At 29.7% G+C, this 16,674-nt stretch overlaps 3 protein-coding genes across 3 annotated transcripts in view; 2 read left to right on the top strand and 1 right to left on the bottom strand.

Annotated features, from left to right (window-relative positions):
• LOC145318477 (uncharacterized) overlaps positions 1-16,674 on the bottom strand; it is a 195,931-nt gene that overhangs the window by 58,882 nt on the left and 120,375 nt on the right. The gene's annotated exons all lie outside the window — the stretch shown is intronic.
• Positions 235-8,124, top strand: LOC145318465 (uncharacterized). The gene is made up of 14 exons (XM_080159735.1): positions 235-751; positions 937-1,033; positions 1,114-1,214; positions 2,668-2,726; positions 2,807-2,856; positions 2,954-3,031; positions 3,447-3,535; positions 4,132-4,176; positions 4,484-4,598; positions 4,713-4,844; positions 4,993-5,031; positions 5,479-5,511; positions 6,785-6,878; positions 7,203-8,124. The coding sequence occupies exons 1-14, from the start codon at positions 408-410 to the stop codon at positions 7,331-7,333; spliced, it is 1,407 nt and encodes a 468-aa protein (XP_080015861.1). The 5' UTR covers positions 235-407; the 3' UTR covers positions 7,334-8,124.
• On the top strand, positions 8,148-14,912 carry LOC145318466 (uncharacterized). The gene is made up of 15 exons (XM_080159736.1): positions 8,148-8,677; positions 9,010-9,121; positions 9,305-9,401; positions 9,713-9,822; positions 10,182-10,240; positions 10,390-10,473; positions 10,665-10,741; positions 10,825-10,913; positions 11,260-11,304; positions 12,022-12,133; positions 12,512-12,634; positions 12,978-13,016; positions 13,317-13,349; positions 13,447-13,559; positions 14,691-14,912. The coding sequence occupies exons 1-15, from the start codon at positions 8,581-8,583 to the stop codon at positions 14,752-14,754; spliced, it is 1,254 nt and encodes a 417-aa protein (XP_080015862.1). The 5' UTR covers positions 8,148-8,580; the 3' UTR covers positions 14,755-14,912.

The raw sequence follows: 16,674 nt of genomic DNA, 5'->3' as shown, positions 1-16,674 counted from the left end.
AAAGTTTTATTAGAACAAGGTAACATTCTTTCTTCACCTTTTATAATATATGCCATCCATAGATTTATTCATGCAATTTCACATGATTGATTAAATTTATCAAAATTATAAATTTCCTTATTGTGTATTTTTAAAAACTAAAAACTATGCTTTTTTTTATTTAGGTTTTGAAATTTTTAAAGAGGACAGAAAGCATAAGGATGCAGAATTAGTAATTCTGAAGCCGATTAGTTAATAAGCAGAAGGGGGTGGATATCCAGACTAAAATGGGTTTGGAAATTTCTCCCTATGCTAACACCCATGTAGATCCTTCATGTCAAGGGTTAAATTTGAAAATACTTTGAAAAAACATTGGAAAGAATTTAAAATTATAAATTTAGTTATTAAGTAAAATTATTAGACAAATTATGTATCCCCTATTTCAGATTACAATGTACGAGAAAATTACTTTGAAGAATGTTTTCATAATTTTTATTACATGTTTGTTTTTCTGTAGTTGTATCATATTAAACCCTAAAGATACTGACAACAACATATGTCTTGAGGTAAAAACAAATATAAAATTGTCAGACAGTAATTTTGAGCTGAACTGTAGAAATCTACCTGCTGAGAATTTATGGAATGAAAGTTTACAGTTTTCAGATCCTTCAAATTTAGAACTTCCAGGAGAAGAATTTATTCCTCTGTTATTTGTTTTTGTTAATAATAATTATACAATGACTGAAGGAAATTTCCAAATTAACACTCCAAGGTAAAACCTTTTTATGGTCAATTAAATTATGACAATCAATATTTTTTTTATAAAAATTAAATTTATATACTTCTTTTTGTTGAGAGTTACCAAAAATACATGGAATTCAGTGTAGTAAATTTTGGTTAAAAATTGTTCATGGTTATTAGTCTAAGTATAAAATCATTTTGTTCAATTCAATTCAGGTATGTGACATACTTGCACAGGATGTTGCATTCATTATTTTCTGAAAGTTCTGGTTCACCTCTTTATCTCATTTTCATAACTGATGAAACAAGCAAGGTATAAATGATTAGATATTATAGTTTAATAGATTTCCAACCAGAAAATTTAGATACAAAATTTATAGTCTGTTTTTTAAGGACGTTTTGCTAAATGTTTTATCAAATGAAGTTGGCAAAGTTATAACTGAAAAGTTTCTTTTGAAGAAGAGCAAGGAAAACAAAATATTGATTTTTCCCAGGTATTTATTTTATTCTGGCTTCTCATTTTTATATTCAAATATCAAAACTTCAGTTAGGGCTCTTCTAGGTTGTTAATAATAAGAAAAGTGGGAATGTTTTTTCTTACTTATTTTCTAGGCTAGGAGATGAATTGAATCTTTAAGATCCTTCTGATATTTAGCAATCTTTAAATGGCTCCTGTGCCTGCTATTTTAACCCATTAGTGCCGAACCGGGCATTAAAACCCGGTTCCAGAAAATGAAGAAAAAAAACGGTTTTCGGCTTCATAATTGCATCATTCTAGGTATGAATCCCCCCTCTACTACCCTGGCTTTCATTTCCCCCTGGAGCAGGCAGTTTTGCTTACTTCCGTTTGCTGGTATAGCTCAACAAAGTTTGAAAATCATGAAAATTCAAAATACCCCATCTAACTTTTTTGTTTTTATAGTAAAGTCGCTGATTTTTTTCGTTAAATCTAAAGTTTATTGACAAGTACATCTATTTGTGAATTCGGTTTATTTAAATTATTATTTTTTATATGATTTTTTTATCATTTTTTTACGCCCTATATAAGCCCGGTTCGGCATTTCCATTTGGAGTCTGAAATTTTTATTACCCGGTTTTACTAATAGATCTTTTTTGACAACAACAACAAAACTGGTTTTTTTTACCCTAAAATGGCGGCACCTATAGCCGAAACACTAAATTTGAAATAAATCGCTTCGTATATTACTTGTAGCTCTATAGATTACATGAGGTTATGTAGTTTTCAATTACGGATCATATCAAAGTTCTAAAAAGTGTTCATCTCACTTTGGCCGTTCAAAAAATACATTTTTCAATTTTTGGTCCAAATAACCGGGTTTTTACAGCAAAACCGGGTTTTAACGCCGGCGGAAACTGCCCAAAATGGGTAATAATGCCTGGTTGGTATTTATGGCCGAGCCGTACCAGGTTTTTTTGCAACTTTCATGTGCACGCCATTAGAGCAAAACAAAAAAATACGTTTTCCGTTTTTACCATTATAAAGCTTCCCTGAGATTTTCAGCTCGATAGGCCCATAAAAGTGGCGCTCGGCACTATTGGGTTAAGCTTGTGATATGTGGTTACGTCACAAATTAATGTTTTTTGATACTTTGCTAAAATATTTTTGCCTACTTTTGGTGGCTGCCTTTGACCACAGACAAAAAAAATAATTTTTGAAAATTACAAAAATAAGTTTATACATTTGTCTTTTCCAGTTCTCTTCCTATCTTCCTGGCTATTTAACACTTTTTTTCAACTCAAGAGTTAAAGGCTTATTAAATTCATTTAACAACCAAATATAAAGAGAGAACATTTTTATTTCTGTAAAAAAATAGATAACATGAACTTTTAATTGATTAGAGACTTGAAGCTAAAATTATGTAAGCATTCCAGGAAATTTGCTTTAGAATATCAAACATCAAAATAGGACTTCTTTCTTTTTTTCAGATTTAGAGTGAGTTTGCTGGATATAAAGTATTTTAAATCTAATTTCAAAGAAGAAATAGGTGAATGAAGAATAATTTGATACAATAAAGTATTTGCATAGATCAAAATAATGTTAAAAAAAATAAATCAATATTTTTAGATGACTACAGAGACACACTTTGTATTGATGAGTATAGTTCAATAGCTATGGTATGTTTATAGAAATTAAAAATATAAACAATTCAACAAATAAAAAGATAATACTATTTCTTAAGTTAATCAATTAATTAAGTTAATTGATTTGAAGGATTTTTTTGATCCTAATCCAGAAGAAACAACAACTTCTGTAGGTTTCAACAACAGGCTGACAGAAGAGTGCAGAAAGGTAAACAAAAAGTAGAATATTAAGGTGTAGTCCCTTTCGTTACAATGCCTCTTAAAGGCCGATTTGTCATACTTTCACAATAGCTTTTGGTTATTTTAGGTTAGGTTAGGTGATAGCCCTGCAGGGTTAGACAATTGGACCCACAGGGGATAGAAATAGGAGGAAAGCTACTGTGAAAATATGATGAAATAATCCTTAAGAGTCATCTCGAAAAGGAATATAACCAATTAATCAAAAATCCAAATTGTTAATATTTCTTAGATCTTAAAATAATGCATTTATGGAAGAAAGAAACAAGTATCATTAAAGTAATTAATAAATGTCTTTCTTCAGTTAATCATATTCCTTTGAAACTAAAGGTTGTTTTGTTTTAGTTTTTATATAACACAGTATATTGTAAAAATTAATTTCCTAGGAATATAAATGGGTTCAATTTCTTTTACCTGGCATACTTTCTCCAAGCTTTAAGAGAATCATAATTTTAGATATTGATCTTAGATTAAGGTAAGTTTATCATTAAAAATGATCAGATGGAAGTCAGTATTTTTGGTAGCTACTCTGTGTAATTCACTTTGTTTGTCAGTTTATCAATCTGTCGGTATTGCAAAGGGGAAAATGTTATTTTCTCTGCTGCTATTAAGCTTAAATTTTTAGTGCAGATTTCCTGTATAAATGAGCATCAAATATAATTTCCTTTGTCTGTCCTTCTGATGATCACTCAAAAAAAGAAATTAACAATATTTCTTATTAATATTTCAAAAAGGTTAATAATTTCTAAGAATTATTGCACATTTATCAACTGAAAATCTTCTCTATATTTCATTTAGTCTGTTTATACTTCCATTAATTTTTAGTGTTTATCTACTTATTGATTTTGTCATCCTTGTTTTTTTCATTACTAATCTTGTAATACTTATTTTATATCCCAAAATAAGAATTTTAACACATTTTGAAGGAATAAATCAAAAGACCTAATTTTACTTAATAGTAATATACTGTATTTATGAAGCAAAACACTCAAATTAACTTAATTTGCTTAAGCAATTTTTTATAAATATAGAGAAAAAACAAATATATACAAATTAATATTTGAAATCTAGATGTGATATTGCAGACCTGTATAAGTATTTTGATCATATGAACAGGTAATTACAAGATAATGAAGTTTATTGATCAATTTGCTTAATTTGTAAATTCCACAACAATAATATTTCCATTCTATGAGAAAATAAATCATTATTAGTTTGTTTGCAATTTTTTTTACCATATAATCATTGATCCTCATATTGCTGACTTAATTTCTCTTCTATAAAACAAGCTTGAAAATTTCCCATCAGGAATTCAAATATTTTAAATCTTTGGCCAATCTTCCAGATATTTTAGAGCTTTTAGTTTATACACATTAATAGAAAAACATTTGTATTCAGATGAAGTCTTATTGAATAATCTTAGGGAACAAGCCCTTGGACTTGGAAAAGATTGGGGTGATGTATCTTACGAAACTGCTTGGTACAGAGGAAGGACATTAACTGGTCTACAAATAGGAGAACCATTTCCATTTTTACAGGTATGAAAATAAACAAATTTACATGGTGCCTTAAAAATTGGCTTTCTTTGGCTAATATTAATTAATCAATTATAAAGATTAAGTTTATTTACAAATGATCTAATTAAAATTTAGAATTTAAATTCTGGTATTGTTCTGATGGACCTGGAGAAATTAAGAAGAAAAAATAAATACACAACTTTATTTTCCCCATTAAAAATAAAATCTTATATCAAAGAATTCAATATTCCTACTTGGGGAGATCAGGTAGCAATGTTTCCAGAATGGCTCTGAAATTAATTAATTACAAAAAATTAAATATCCACAGTAAGCTGTCTAAAATACTCTTTAATATATAACAATACAAATATTTTTTCTGACACAAATTTTAGTTAGTTAATAAATGGTCTTTCAGATAGTTTACTCATTGATCAGATGGAAAGAAATTCATCAGGTTATTTGGATACTTTTTATTTGGTATTAATTTAATTTAAATTTCAACATTGCAGACTCAGACTCATTCAATATATTGAAATTTTGTCCACTCCCTCAAATGTTTGATATAATGTTTTGTTAAACTTTTAAGTCCTTTATTTTTAAATCATATTAAAAAAAGATAGGGGTGTGTATTGTGTAATTGTTTTTTTCCTTCTATGTATAAACCCTGTATGGGGCCTCACCCTACAGGGACTATACCTGCGATGCCTAACCCATGGAATTAACCAGTACACACTATAATCTGAACTAATCTGACCTAATGTAATAAACAATCAAAGAGGCACAACACCTTACTTTACTTTCTTATTATTAAAAAAAATGCGGGGAGGGGGGAGGGAGTTTATAAGGTCTAACTAATCTACTTGTTATGTGAAAGCATTATCTTAATAAATGTAATATTTAGATATATCTACTTCCATGCTTGTTTAACTATCAGGTAACTTTTTATAAAAGTTTTAAATTTTAATATTGCCTAAAGCTTTCAATATCTTCAAAATTATAATGTAATGGTGGCTAGATTTACAACTTAAATATGTTAGATTGACACAATCATTGTACATTTGTATGTACCTATAAAGGATCTTGGACAAAGTAGCTGCAGACAAAGTAACTTTGAACAAAGTAGCTTCCAGACAAAGTAGCTTCAGGACAAAGTAGCTTTCAGACAAAGTAGCCTCCAGATATTTACCTAAGAAAAGTAGCCTCCTAAGGAAAGTAGCCTCCACTGTTAATGAAAGTTTATGGTTGCAGTGCTGCCCCCTAACCTAAAAATTGTAAAAATATTATTAAAATTTGTAAAAACAGTATTGAAAATTGTAAATAAAATATTAAAAATTTTAAAAAATTGACCAACCACTTTTTTGAAAATACACGAAATTCGAAACCACCTATGTATTAACAGTTGAGGATATTTTTCTTAAATAAATGTCATGAGGCTAACATCAGTTAGGTTAGGTTAGGTTATAGTCTAGGGGGCAGAGCGCTTGTGGCTAGGCAGGACAGGGGGCCAAGCGCTGTGGCCATGACCTCTATTAACAGTGGAGACTACTTTCCTTAAGTAAATGTCCGGAAACTACTTTGTCCTGAAGCTACTTTGTTTGAAGCTACTTTGTCCTAGGCTACTTTGTCCAAGATTTCCTAAAAAAATATAAAGTTTAAATTAAAAATTTTAGTATAACCTTTTTTGCTTGTAAATATGAGAAAGATTGAAAAAATACAACCTGCATGTAAATGAAGAAAAATAATTTTAAGGGTAACCCTATGAAAACTACTATTTTTGGTTTTGGGAAACAACCAGTAGGGATATCAAAAATATTTATAGATTTATATTCTCTGTAAAAATATACATAAAATTTAAGATGATTTGATATATCATAAAATAAAAATTCACTCTAAAGCTTAAAAAGGTCAAAATTATACTTCAATTTGGTAAGATTTTGTGATTTATATTTAACCAGCAGCTACGCCCCAAGAGGACTCTAATGGCTCTTTCAATGTTTTTTTTTATAAAAATAATATGTAACATGTCTATGTTGCATTCAAGCTTCTACATAACATGTCTATGATGCGTTCAAGTCTTAAATCTTTATTAAAAATATTTCAAAATAGTGTTTCACTATAAAAATCTTTATATCATAAACAACAAAATATACTACCAGTTGTCTTGGGGTCACCCTGTATGTTTATTTATCTTATATTATTTTATTTAGAGGCTAGTTCCAAAAATGATTGAAAATGATGAAGATGTTCAAGAATTTCCATTATGTAGACAATGTCATAGCACACAATACTTTTTTTGCAAAGGTAAGATGTTAAACTTTTTCCAAAATAGAAATTATTTATAGCTGCATAAACATAATGTACATACTATGCACAGAACAAGTAGGTTTTTCATTCAAAAGTTTTATTTTTTCTTTAAGGAAAGAGCCAATTCTAAATGATTGGCAATACTTTAAAAGGTTAAATAGAAAAAAATTTGATATTGTTTAACTTGAGTTAAAACAAAATTGTATGCAATGACATTTACCAACTATAAAAATGGTTTATTCAAACCTTACAACCCCTCCCCCATGCACTGAATAAGAATTTTTTTTTTGATTCCTCTAATCTAATTTGAATAAATTTTAGGCATTATTATGATAGAGCACACCAACCATGAAAGAGAACTGATTGAAACTTATCCAACATTATATAAATACAACAACATTTTTAAACTGGACACATGGTGTGACAATCCAACCTGGGAACATTGTTACTGAAAAGTTTAGGCTTATATTTGTTTTAAACCCAATATTTTAAGATGGGGGGGGGGGAGAGTTCTCCCCTCTTCTCAATACCCCTATGGTTTTTATATCTCATTTTCTTTTCATAGGGCTAAAATCTATTGACCTCCTAAATGAAACTTACAATTGCTCTTTTCCTACAATTCTTCATACTTTCTATGTAATAAAGTTTCAAATAAAATGAACGTCATCATTTATATATATTCCTGTCATTGGATAATATTGGAGGAATGTTTGGAAAAAAAAGTTTGATTCTTTTTCATTTAGTAATCAGGGTAAGTATTTTTTTACTGTAATCTATAAAATAAAAACTTTTAATGGTAATTTAACCCTTAACAGCATCTGTTTTTTTTCCATCATATTTTCTCTGTGTGAAAGATAAGAGCCAAAACTTTTAAATATGGGAATGACACATAACTGAGAGTTGAAATTTCTTGAATATCTCCATCCTGGGAGGGTAACGCATGTGACTCCAATGAGCTGATTTTCTTCTGTTGTTGATAGAATGCGTGCGATGTGAGATGTATATTGATTGGTGTTGAAAGAATCATATGTGTATGAAGAATTCACCTATAAGACTGTCCTGCTTGCATGGATAGTAATGAATTATTCCATGCATGATGAATATAAGGCCTAATCCCAAATGTTTTAATTTAATAGAGAAAGCAAATCATTTCTTTTTGTTTTGTTTGATAAAATTCCAATTGTAACTATGTATTATGTTAATTATTTTGTATTACGCTTGAATATTCTTCTTGTTATATGAAAATGTATAATGTAAAAACACATATTTCATGTAAGTACACATTATGTAGCTGTATTTTTGCTGTTTTGGACAATATCTTAAAGTTTTTTTTTGGTTAATCTAGGAATTGTTTATTTGTAGAAAGGTGAGAAACAGGTATTGCCCCAAATACCTCTCAATATTTATAATTTTTCTTAACTCCATTATAGAGCAGTAGATATTCTGTTGGTATAATGTATATGTGTATTGTGTATTTCCTCCAAAATCTTGAAAACTGTTAGAATCATTCCTTAGTTTCTGAGAATATTTTTTTGTCACTTCTTAAAATAAATGGCACAATAAAAAAGTTTACCCATGACCAATTTTTTTCTTGAGGAAGTATTTTTTGGGGGGATGGATGTGGTAATCATTACTTTACCCCCTCCCCCTGTCAAGGGTTTAATTATGTGTAGTACTAAAAAATAAAGTTTCAGATAAGATGAAAATGAACATAATTTATTTATTTTGCTGTCATTGGATGATATTGGGGGAATGTTCAGAAGAAAAGTTACATACTGTTTCATCAAGTAATCAGGGTAAATATCAGTTTACTGTTAGATATACAATTGTCAGGAGTTGTTCAAGTCTGGACTACATGGCGTTGTACAAGATATTTTAGAAATGGTATCTACTGCTGCAATGTCAGGCACATGAAATAATGTTAGGGGGAAAGTGCAACTAATTACCATACACAGTTAGGACTTCCAGACAAAGGTTGTGCAATCAATGTGTTGATTGTCTGTTGGATGTTACTTAGATTAATATCCTAAAGTGAGCATTAGAATATGGCATGATGCTCTTGGTTTCCTTAGATGATCACATCAAATCCCACTACAACAAGGTATAAGATATAATTAATTTCTGCCAGGTACTGAAGATATACTTGAACCAAAAGATTTGAAAGATCCAGGACAGGAGTTTGTGCACTTGTTTGTCAAGTTCATTCTTCCCCAAGATGCTGATCAGCAATTAGTTGATAAGTAAATTAAACAATTTTGTTGAAAAAAAACCTAAAATCTATTCTTTTATAAAATTAGTAGGCCATGTGTAATTAGAATTAATAATAATCTCCTTTGCAGTGTAACTCCATATAGGTCCCAATGATTATCTTTCATTTAATAATGTGCATTTATTATTTCTTTATTCTTTCATTTATTATTTAGGCAACAGTCACGCTTACACAGATTTTTATGCTCTATCTTCTCAGAGAGTAAAGGAACTCCTATACATTTTTTTTTTCTCACAGATCTTAGAAGTAAAGTAGGATTTTTATTAATCAAACAGGGACATTTATTTCAAATAGTAGCCAAGTTGTCTAAAGTCATATATAACTTAAACATTTAGAGATTTAAAGAAAACCAGGTCTGAATTTTGGGCATTTCTAAGTCAAAATAGAGCATTGTATGACATTTGGATTTGACAAACATTTACTTTACTATTAAATTAATGAAGGAATAGTTACTTATTGCATCAAATTATAGACAACTGTTTGAAGACATTAAAATTTGAAATCATAAGAATCAATAAAACTATAAAATTATATTGTAATCTAATATTTTTATATTATTTAGGATTTTTTAGATGGCACATTTAGAAAAGCTATTGGGATGATCCTTAACAGAAAATTATTCTATAATAAGCAGAGAAATGACAGTAATTCAAGTTCTTGGGTTTTTCCAAGGTGCAATATTTCTCAGTTTATTAATAATTAGTGGCTTCACCTAATGAATATTCTAGTGTAACTTTAAAAAGTTTTCTTTTTGAGTATCTATCTTGAGTAATAATTTGTCTAGGTTACATCAGCTGTTTTTTTTTCTTTCATGTATTCTACGCCACCTAGAAGAACTTAACAATATTTTTAAGGGCAAAAGCATAATGATATTGCTATGGTAGTGAAATTGATTTCAATATTCCTGAATTTTAATAACAGCTTTAAATTCAAGTCTTTGGATGTCTCTCATACTTTCTAATGCCCCCTCCCTCCCACACGGTAGTGATTATTTGAAGCCTCCCTGGAGTAAAGTTAAATACCTTTGTTAGATTTGTGGTTCAATATGTGTCCTACCCCTTCTTTCAGCATAAATACAGAAAAGAACTAGGTAAATAAAAATATCTAAATAGTAAATATAGAAATTAATAATAACTTAATTTAATTTTGAAATTTAGCTAAAATTCCTTTTAAAAATTTTGTGATTCATATAAATACATAAAGTTGTAGAAGTACAATAATATTATTGATATATTTTAGATGAATTTACTTCAATTTTGTGCAGCAACAACTATTACAGTATTCCTGTAGTTGATGTTCAATTTTGGTATGATCTCAATTCAGGTTAAAGTTATTACTCTCTTCATAACTAGTGGCTACTCCCCTACTACAGGCCTCTTGGCTCAAATGATCTGGGGGGGGGGGGTGTTTGTGCCTATCACCAAATAGTTACAAACCTGCAATGTACATTAATTTGTACAGACAGACAACGAGATCCTATTACTTTCTTAAAATGGTAAAATTGTTTTTTTTAGATGTACCAGATATTGAAGAAATAACAAATAAAAATAACAACACTATTTACTACAAGTGTGAAGAAAGATACGCTATGGTAATATTGTTTTTTTTGTTTCCCTGCAATTATTTGTTTTGCCATCATTCAGCAGTTTATCAATGATAAACACTTTAATATAGGACTTTATGTATGTTAATTTTCTGTTGGTGCATGAACTACCACCTTTTATTAAGAAGTTAATTCTACTAGATACAGATCTCAGACTTAGGTAATTTAATTAATCCTTAAATGTTGTTATCTTTATTTTCTCTGTGTGTAAGATATGGGATTAAACTAGTAACTTTTTTATATATGGTGATTACAGAGTCTCCAGAAATCTTTAAATGGCTCCTGTAACCACAATTTGGAGAATTAAACTTTTTAGAGTTTAAAATTTTTGGTTAAAAAAGAATCTAAAAACAGAGGTTGTTAAATACTAAATGTAGATATTCCTGAGAAACTTCTTAAAATGATATAAAGTATAGTTATAGTTTTCTTTTGTTCATTTTTATACATGAATTTTCCTTATAATCTTGATTTTTTTTCTTTGAAATTACTAAGGTTTATATATTTAGGATAGATATTGGTCAATTATTTGACATCTTCAATCAAATGACTAGGTATGTAAAATACTTTTTAACATCAATTAATTTAAATTCATGTAACTATGCAGCTGCATTTGTTGAAATTACCCAAAATATTTTTAATAGGTTTCATGAAAAACATACAATAAAAACTTTTTAAATTAGATAAAATTTGAGTAGTAAAATAATTTCTTTAATTTTGTATCATTTTTGAAAGAAGAATAACTTTTTAAAAAGTTATCAAAACAAAAATAGTAAAAGGAGTGATTTGGTTTTAGATTAATTCATGTTTGTTTGGAGTTAAGTTTAAAGTTATATTCCTTTACACAGGAGATAAACAAAGGCATCATTATATATTGTACTAGCGGCTTTGTCCCTAGTCTCTAGGGGCTTTGCCCCAAGAGGTAATTTTAAAAAATGGAGATGTAACCACTTATTTTGAACATATTTTTAAAAAAAACATTTTGGCGCTGCAAACCATTAATTATGAATTCCCCATAACGCTTTCTTTTTAATCTTTTAATCATTTCTTTTTTTGTTTTTTGGGGGATTGTGGTGTCCCACCCCCCAATATAATAGCCTACAACCACCACAGGACCAATAGGTATATTCCCTGAAGTGTAGAATCCAATTGGTTCAGTGGTTACCAAGAAGGGACGGACGGACAGACAGACAGAAAGATGGATACTTTGTATCATAGATAAATCCCTAGAAACTATGTATTAAAACAGTATTGCAAACACCTTTTTTAAGCAAGGAGATTTTTGCTTTGGGAAAAGACCTAAATGAATCACATGAAGTTTCAGCATGGAGATATCTACATGAAAATCCTCTTGCAACACTGGGAAAGATTGGACAATTTCAGGTTGAAGATTATGTTTCATAAAATCTTTTTTTTTTGCTCTAGTTACATCACATTAAATTGATCTAATAGTGGAGGTTGTAGATAATCTTGGAAATTCCATCCTTTTTTTAAGAGGATGTAAAATCTTTATATACAATTGTTTTTATAATCCTACCCTCACACAAACCAAAGGAATTCAGGAAGAAAATATGCTCCATTAATTGCAAGGATAAAACTTGATTTTTTTTCATTCTCCAGATTTTTTTCAAACTATATTTTGGTATTCCTAACCAGAAAAAATATCTTATGAATATAAAAGATTCCATGATAATGGATATAATTTCCCATTAAGTAAAATCATGAAAATATCATAGGCATGGAAGATGATATTCATTGTAGGCACTAAATGGTGGAGTTATCTTAATGAATGTTGAGAGATTGAGGGCACAACCAGACCTTGTTTCAGCTAAACACATTGCACAGCTAAAAGAGGAGTTTAAATACGCACCTCATACAGACCAGGTATACCACAGGTTGCTCAGTAATATAACAGTAACAGAATGTCTGTTTGTATGTTTGTTCCAGAGGATCTCACTAAACACTGGGAGGGGAGAATATAAAATCCCCCCCCCCCCCCCATTACATTCTATCTAAAAGAAAATATCAAGAAACTAAAATAAATATCAAGAAAAACTCAAAAGCAAAGTTGGAGGGATACAAAATTGCATATGTTGTAATATGTTGTAACCCTATCATTCACAAAATTAAAATGAGAGACATAAAACTGTAAGTTGGGGTTCTAGCCACCCATCCCCCCAAAGAAGGGCTAAATAATAAAGTTATGTGACCTAATATTTTTTTTAAGGGTGCCTTTCATCTTATTCAATACAAGCATCCGAAACTGGTAAGTCTCAAGAAAGAACCAGTTAGACATTGAAATAAAACTTCATGTGCCAATCTAAGTTTTGATGATGATATTTTAATCTAAAGTTAATGTATTTTATTTGCAATAAAAAAAACTACTCCTTAATTTTTCAGTATATTACCTAAAACTAGACTTCAGAACTTTTATGTTGAATATCCCCTAATTTCAAATTTAGATAATTTAAAAGTTTTAAATGGTTTAATCCTACCCAGAGTTAGTGAAGGTGTATTACATCCATTACCATCCCATTATTTATTTTTATATATTTTATTTTTAAAGGTTTATGTTCTTCCATGTCAGTACAACCTTCTGGTATGTGTGTTTGTTGTTTCAAATAATTTTTAAAATAAATTTAATTTTTAATTTATTACTTTATATTTAGATTTGTATAACTAATTCTTATTGACAGGTAAAAAGAGCTGAATATGATTACCAACCTAATATTCTGAGCTACAACACATGCCTAACAAAGCCCCTGATAGAGCATCATACTGGATATAACCCTTTCATCTATATTCTAAGGTATATTTGTCCATTATCTGAAATAAAATAAAAATACTTAATTATCCTATCATATTGTAGATAGCTTTTTGGGAATATCAAAATGAAAAATTAAAGGATTTAACCAGTTTTTTAGCCCCAAGGGCTGTTATTAATATTATAATTCCTGGATAATTATCTGTAATATAATGCTATATTTGACTTTTGACTGTATGGCTGAGAATCTGTTCTAATCCTGTGGATATTATTCATTTCAAAGCCATACTGAAAGCATTTCTTATATTAAAAATAGTGGAAATGTGTTTTTTTTTGGCTGCTGTTAAGAGTTGACAGCTGAAATTTTTTATGAAGATTTGATCAATTATATTGTTTTGTCTGTCTGCCTTCTGGTTATGCTTTAAAAGATGTAAAAGCTTTTACAGTTTTTGTTGGATTTTTGCAAATTATCTTTTTTTCAGCATTATGAGAACTGAACATTTGTTGAAGAACTTACTTTGTCTGTCTGTCCATTCCATGACTTTTTTGTGCTTTGCTTCTTATGGATGTTGTCATCCTTGTTTTTAAAAGCGCGGCTTTTCTACAATTAGGGTTGGTCCGTCCGTACGTCCATCCGTACGTCTGTAACGGATAGCTTTTTTCATTAATTTAGGCATGTTAGAATTGTCCTATCGATTTCAAACTTTGCATGTTGATTCCTTCAGTAGTTCGGTACGATTTAGAAAGCGTAGCAACTCTATAATCATTACCAGAATGCCCGAACGTTCATTTTAAGCATGTAGATTTTTTTACTTTTTTAACAACAAATTTTCATGTGATCTAATCATCCGATTGATCTGATTTTTGGTATGTTGATTCCTGGGACAACAAAGTATAATGTTATAAGCAAAGCAATTCTATAATCAAGTCCTAAAAATGTAAGTTTGTCCATAAACATTATCCTGTATCCAGCAGTTTTTCAACAAATTTACTTATAATTTTGGTTCGACTCTTTACATTTATATTCTGATTATTCAGTTCTGACACTATACAAGTGTTAATGTCCTTTTGTCCTACCGTTTCAGTGTTTCGCTTTTATGTATGGTGTCATCCTTTTTTTAAAATATTTATTCAACTACATTTTTATTGAAATTTAATAACCTTAAAACTATGCAGGCACAATGATGTTTTGAAACTGTCAGCTTGGTGTTGGAATCCTTCCTGGCAACATTGTTATTAGAGAGAGAAATAAGAATAGGAAAACTGATGACCACCAATAGCTTGTATTCATGTGTATTATTCTTTTAAAACTTACTTGTAACACAATGCATTTTGTATGCTCTCCTGCTGTAAATAATTTTTTTTTTAAATGGTTTACAAATTTGAAATGTAGTATGAAGTCGTTTTTTTTCTATCTTGTTTTATATGTACATATGTGAGAGATAGAGGGCTACAACTAAATTACTTTTTGATTAAATAAAAGGTGTTTAACAAGAAGCCGAAAAATCTCAACTCACTTATTGTACATTGATTGTAATCCCTTTAAAAACAAGGATGACAATATTCATAAAAGCGTAAAATTGAGTAAATGTCTCAAAGGTTGTTAAGGCAATAGGAAAACGTTATTTTAGGGTTGGGGACTAGTGTAATAAACAGTCCAATGTCCCCTCTCTCCCTGCATTTTAAAGCTAATGATGGCATTAATGGTTAATTATTTATCATATCTTATTATAGACAGCTGTCCGCGGATATTAAGTTATACAATTAAAACCAGTGTTCTTAACCCCAAGGGAACTTAGGCCCAGTCTAACAAAACTGGTAAAATGAATTTTCAGTATGGCACAGAAGCAGTTCTAATCCAGCAGATTAGTAGCCATACTGGAAAAGGCCTTAATAATATTTAAGTTTATACCAGCAGCTACGCCCCTATAGGCCTCTTGGGGCAATTGAGAATAGGGGGGTGGGGTGAATACGATATCTCAATTTTTTTTATTTTAGATTTGAAAAGAAAAATAAATATAAAAAAATGGAATGGGTTATTTATTTCTAGGGGCGATTCTCTTTGGAGGGTGATACCCTCCCCCTTAAATAGTTATAAATCTTTCCAGGACCTATGGGAAGCTAACCTGTAAATGAGATCCTTCAGTAAAAACAAACAGACAGTCAAACATCCTGTTAATTTAATATAAGGATTAGATTGACTTTGAGTATGGGGTGTATTCAGACAGACAGACAGACATACTGATGGATGGACAGACAGACAGACTGATGTATGGACAGACAAAGTAAATTTTACAGAAGAATACTTTATAATTGACTAGCGGCTGCGCCTCCAGTTACTAGGGCCTCTATATTTGAAAGGTTATATATTGGGAAAGGCAGAAAGATTGTCTAAAATCACCCAAAGACTTTGATTTAAAATTAAATAGCATGAAACCATTCCAGAACCTATTTGAAGTTTCCTTAAAATAAAGAACTCAATCAGTTCAATATCCTTTAAAATTTTAAGCTACAGAAATAAAATGAAAATACTTTTTTTAATGGGATGTATGTTTGTGTATTAAAATGACCTTAAAATGTAAACTTTTAGTTCTGTTATCTTTATATTATAAGTAAACATTTTAACAAAATACTTTTACTTTGGAAATTTTCATAAGTTAAATTCATGTTTAAATGGATATGTGATATACGTGGATATATTGACAGGGATAAATTTGTCGTCAAGTTAGGTTGCTAATATGGACCTCATTTATTGGTAATTTTGTTTATCTAGTAGGAGAGGGGATGGTGTAAAAGAGGTGGATGGGGTGTATCATTATTTTATCCAGCTGCAAGATGCGCATTGCTTTATCAGAGTACATGGAAATATGGTGCAATATCCATGTAATAATAGATCAATTCAAGTTTTATACACGAAGCAATGCTTTTTTGTTATCTGACACTGGGATTTCTAACTACATTTTATAACTAATAAATATTATGTATTACAAACTAGCGGCTACGACCCTAGAAGAAATTAAGGTGAAAGGGGGATAAAGAAAATAGCTTAAAACCATAACATGACAAGTAGATATATTCCCTGAAGAGTAGAGCCCAATCGTTTTAGTGGTTACTGAGATCTTAAGATTCAGACAGACAGACAGACATACAGATTGTCAAA

Source organism: Acartia tonsa, chromosome 5, assembly GCF_053477335.1.
Source record: "Acartia tonsa isolate MP-2025a chromosome 5, ASM5347733v1, whole genome shotgun sequence".
Lineage (NCBI taxonomy): Eukaryota > Metazoa > Arthropoda > Copepoda > Calanoida > Acartiidae > Acartia > Acartia tonsa.
This window is presented reverse-complemented; position numbering and strand designations above follow the sequence as displayed.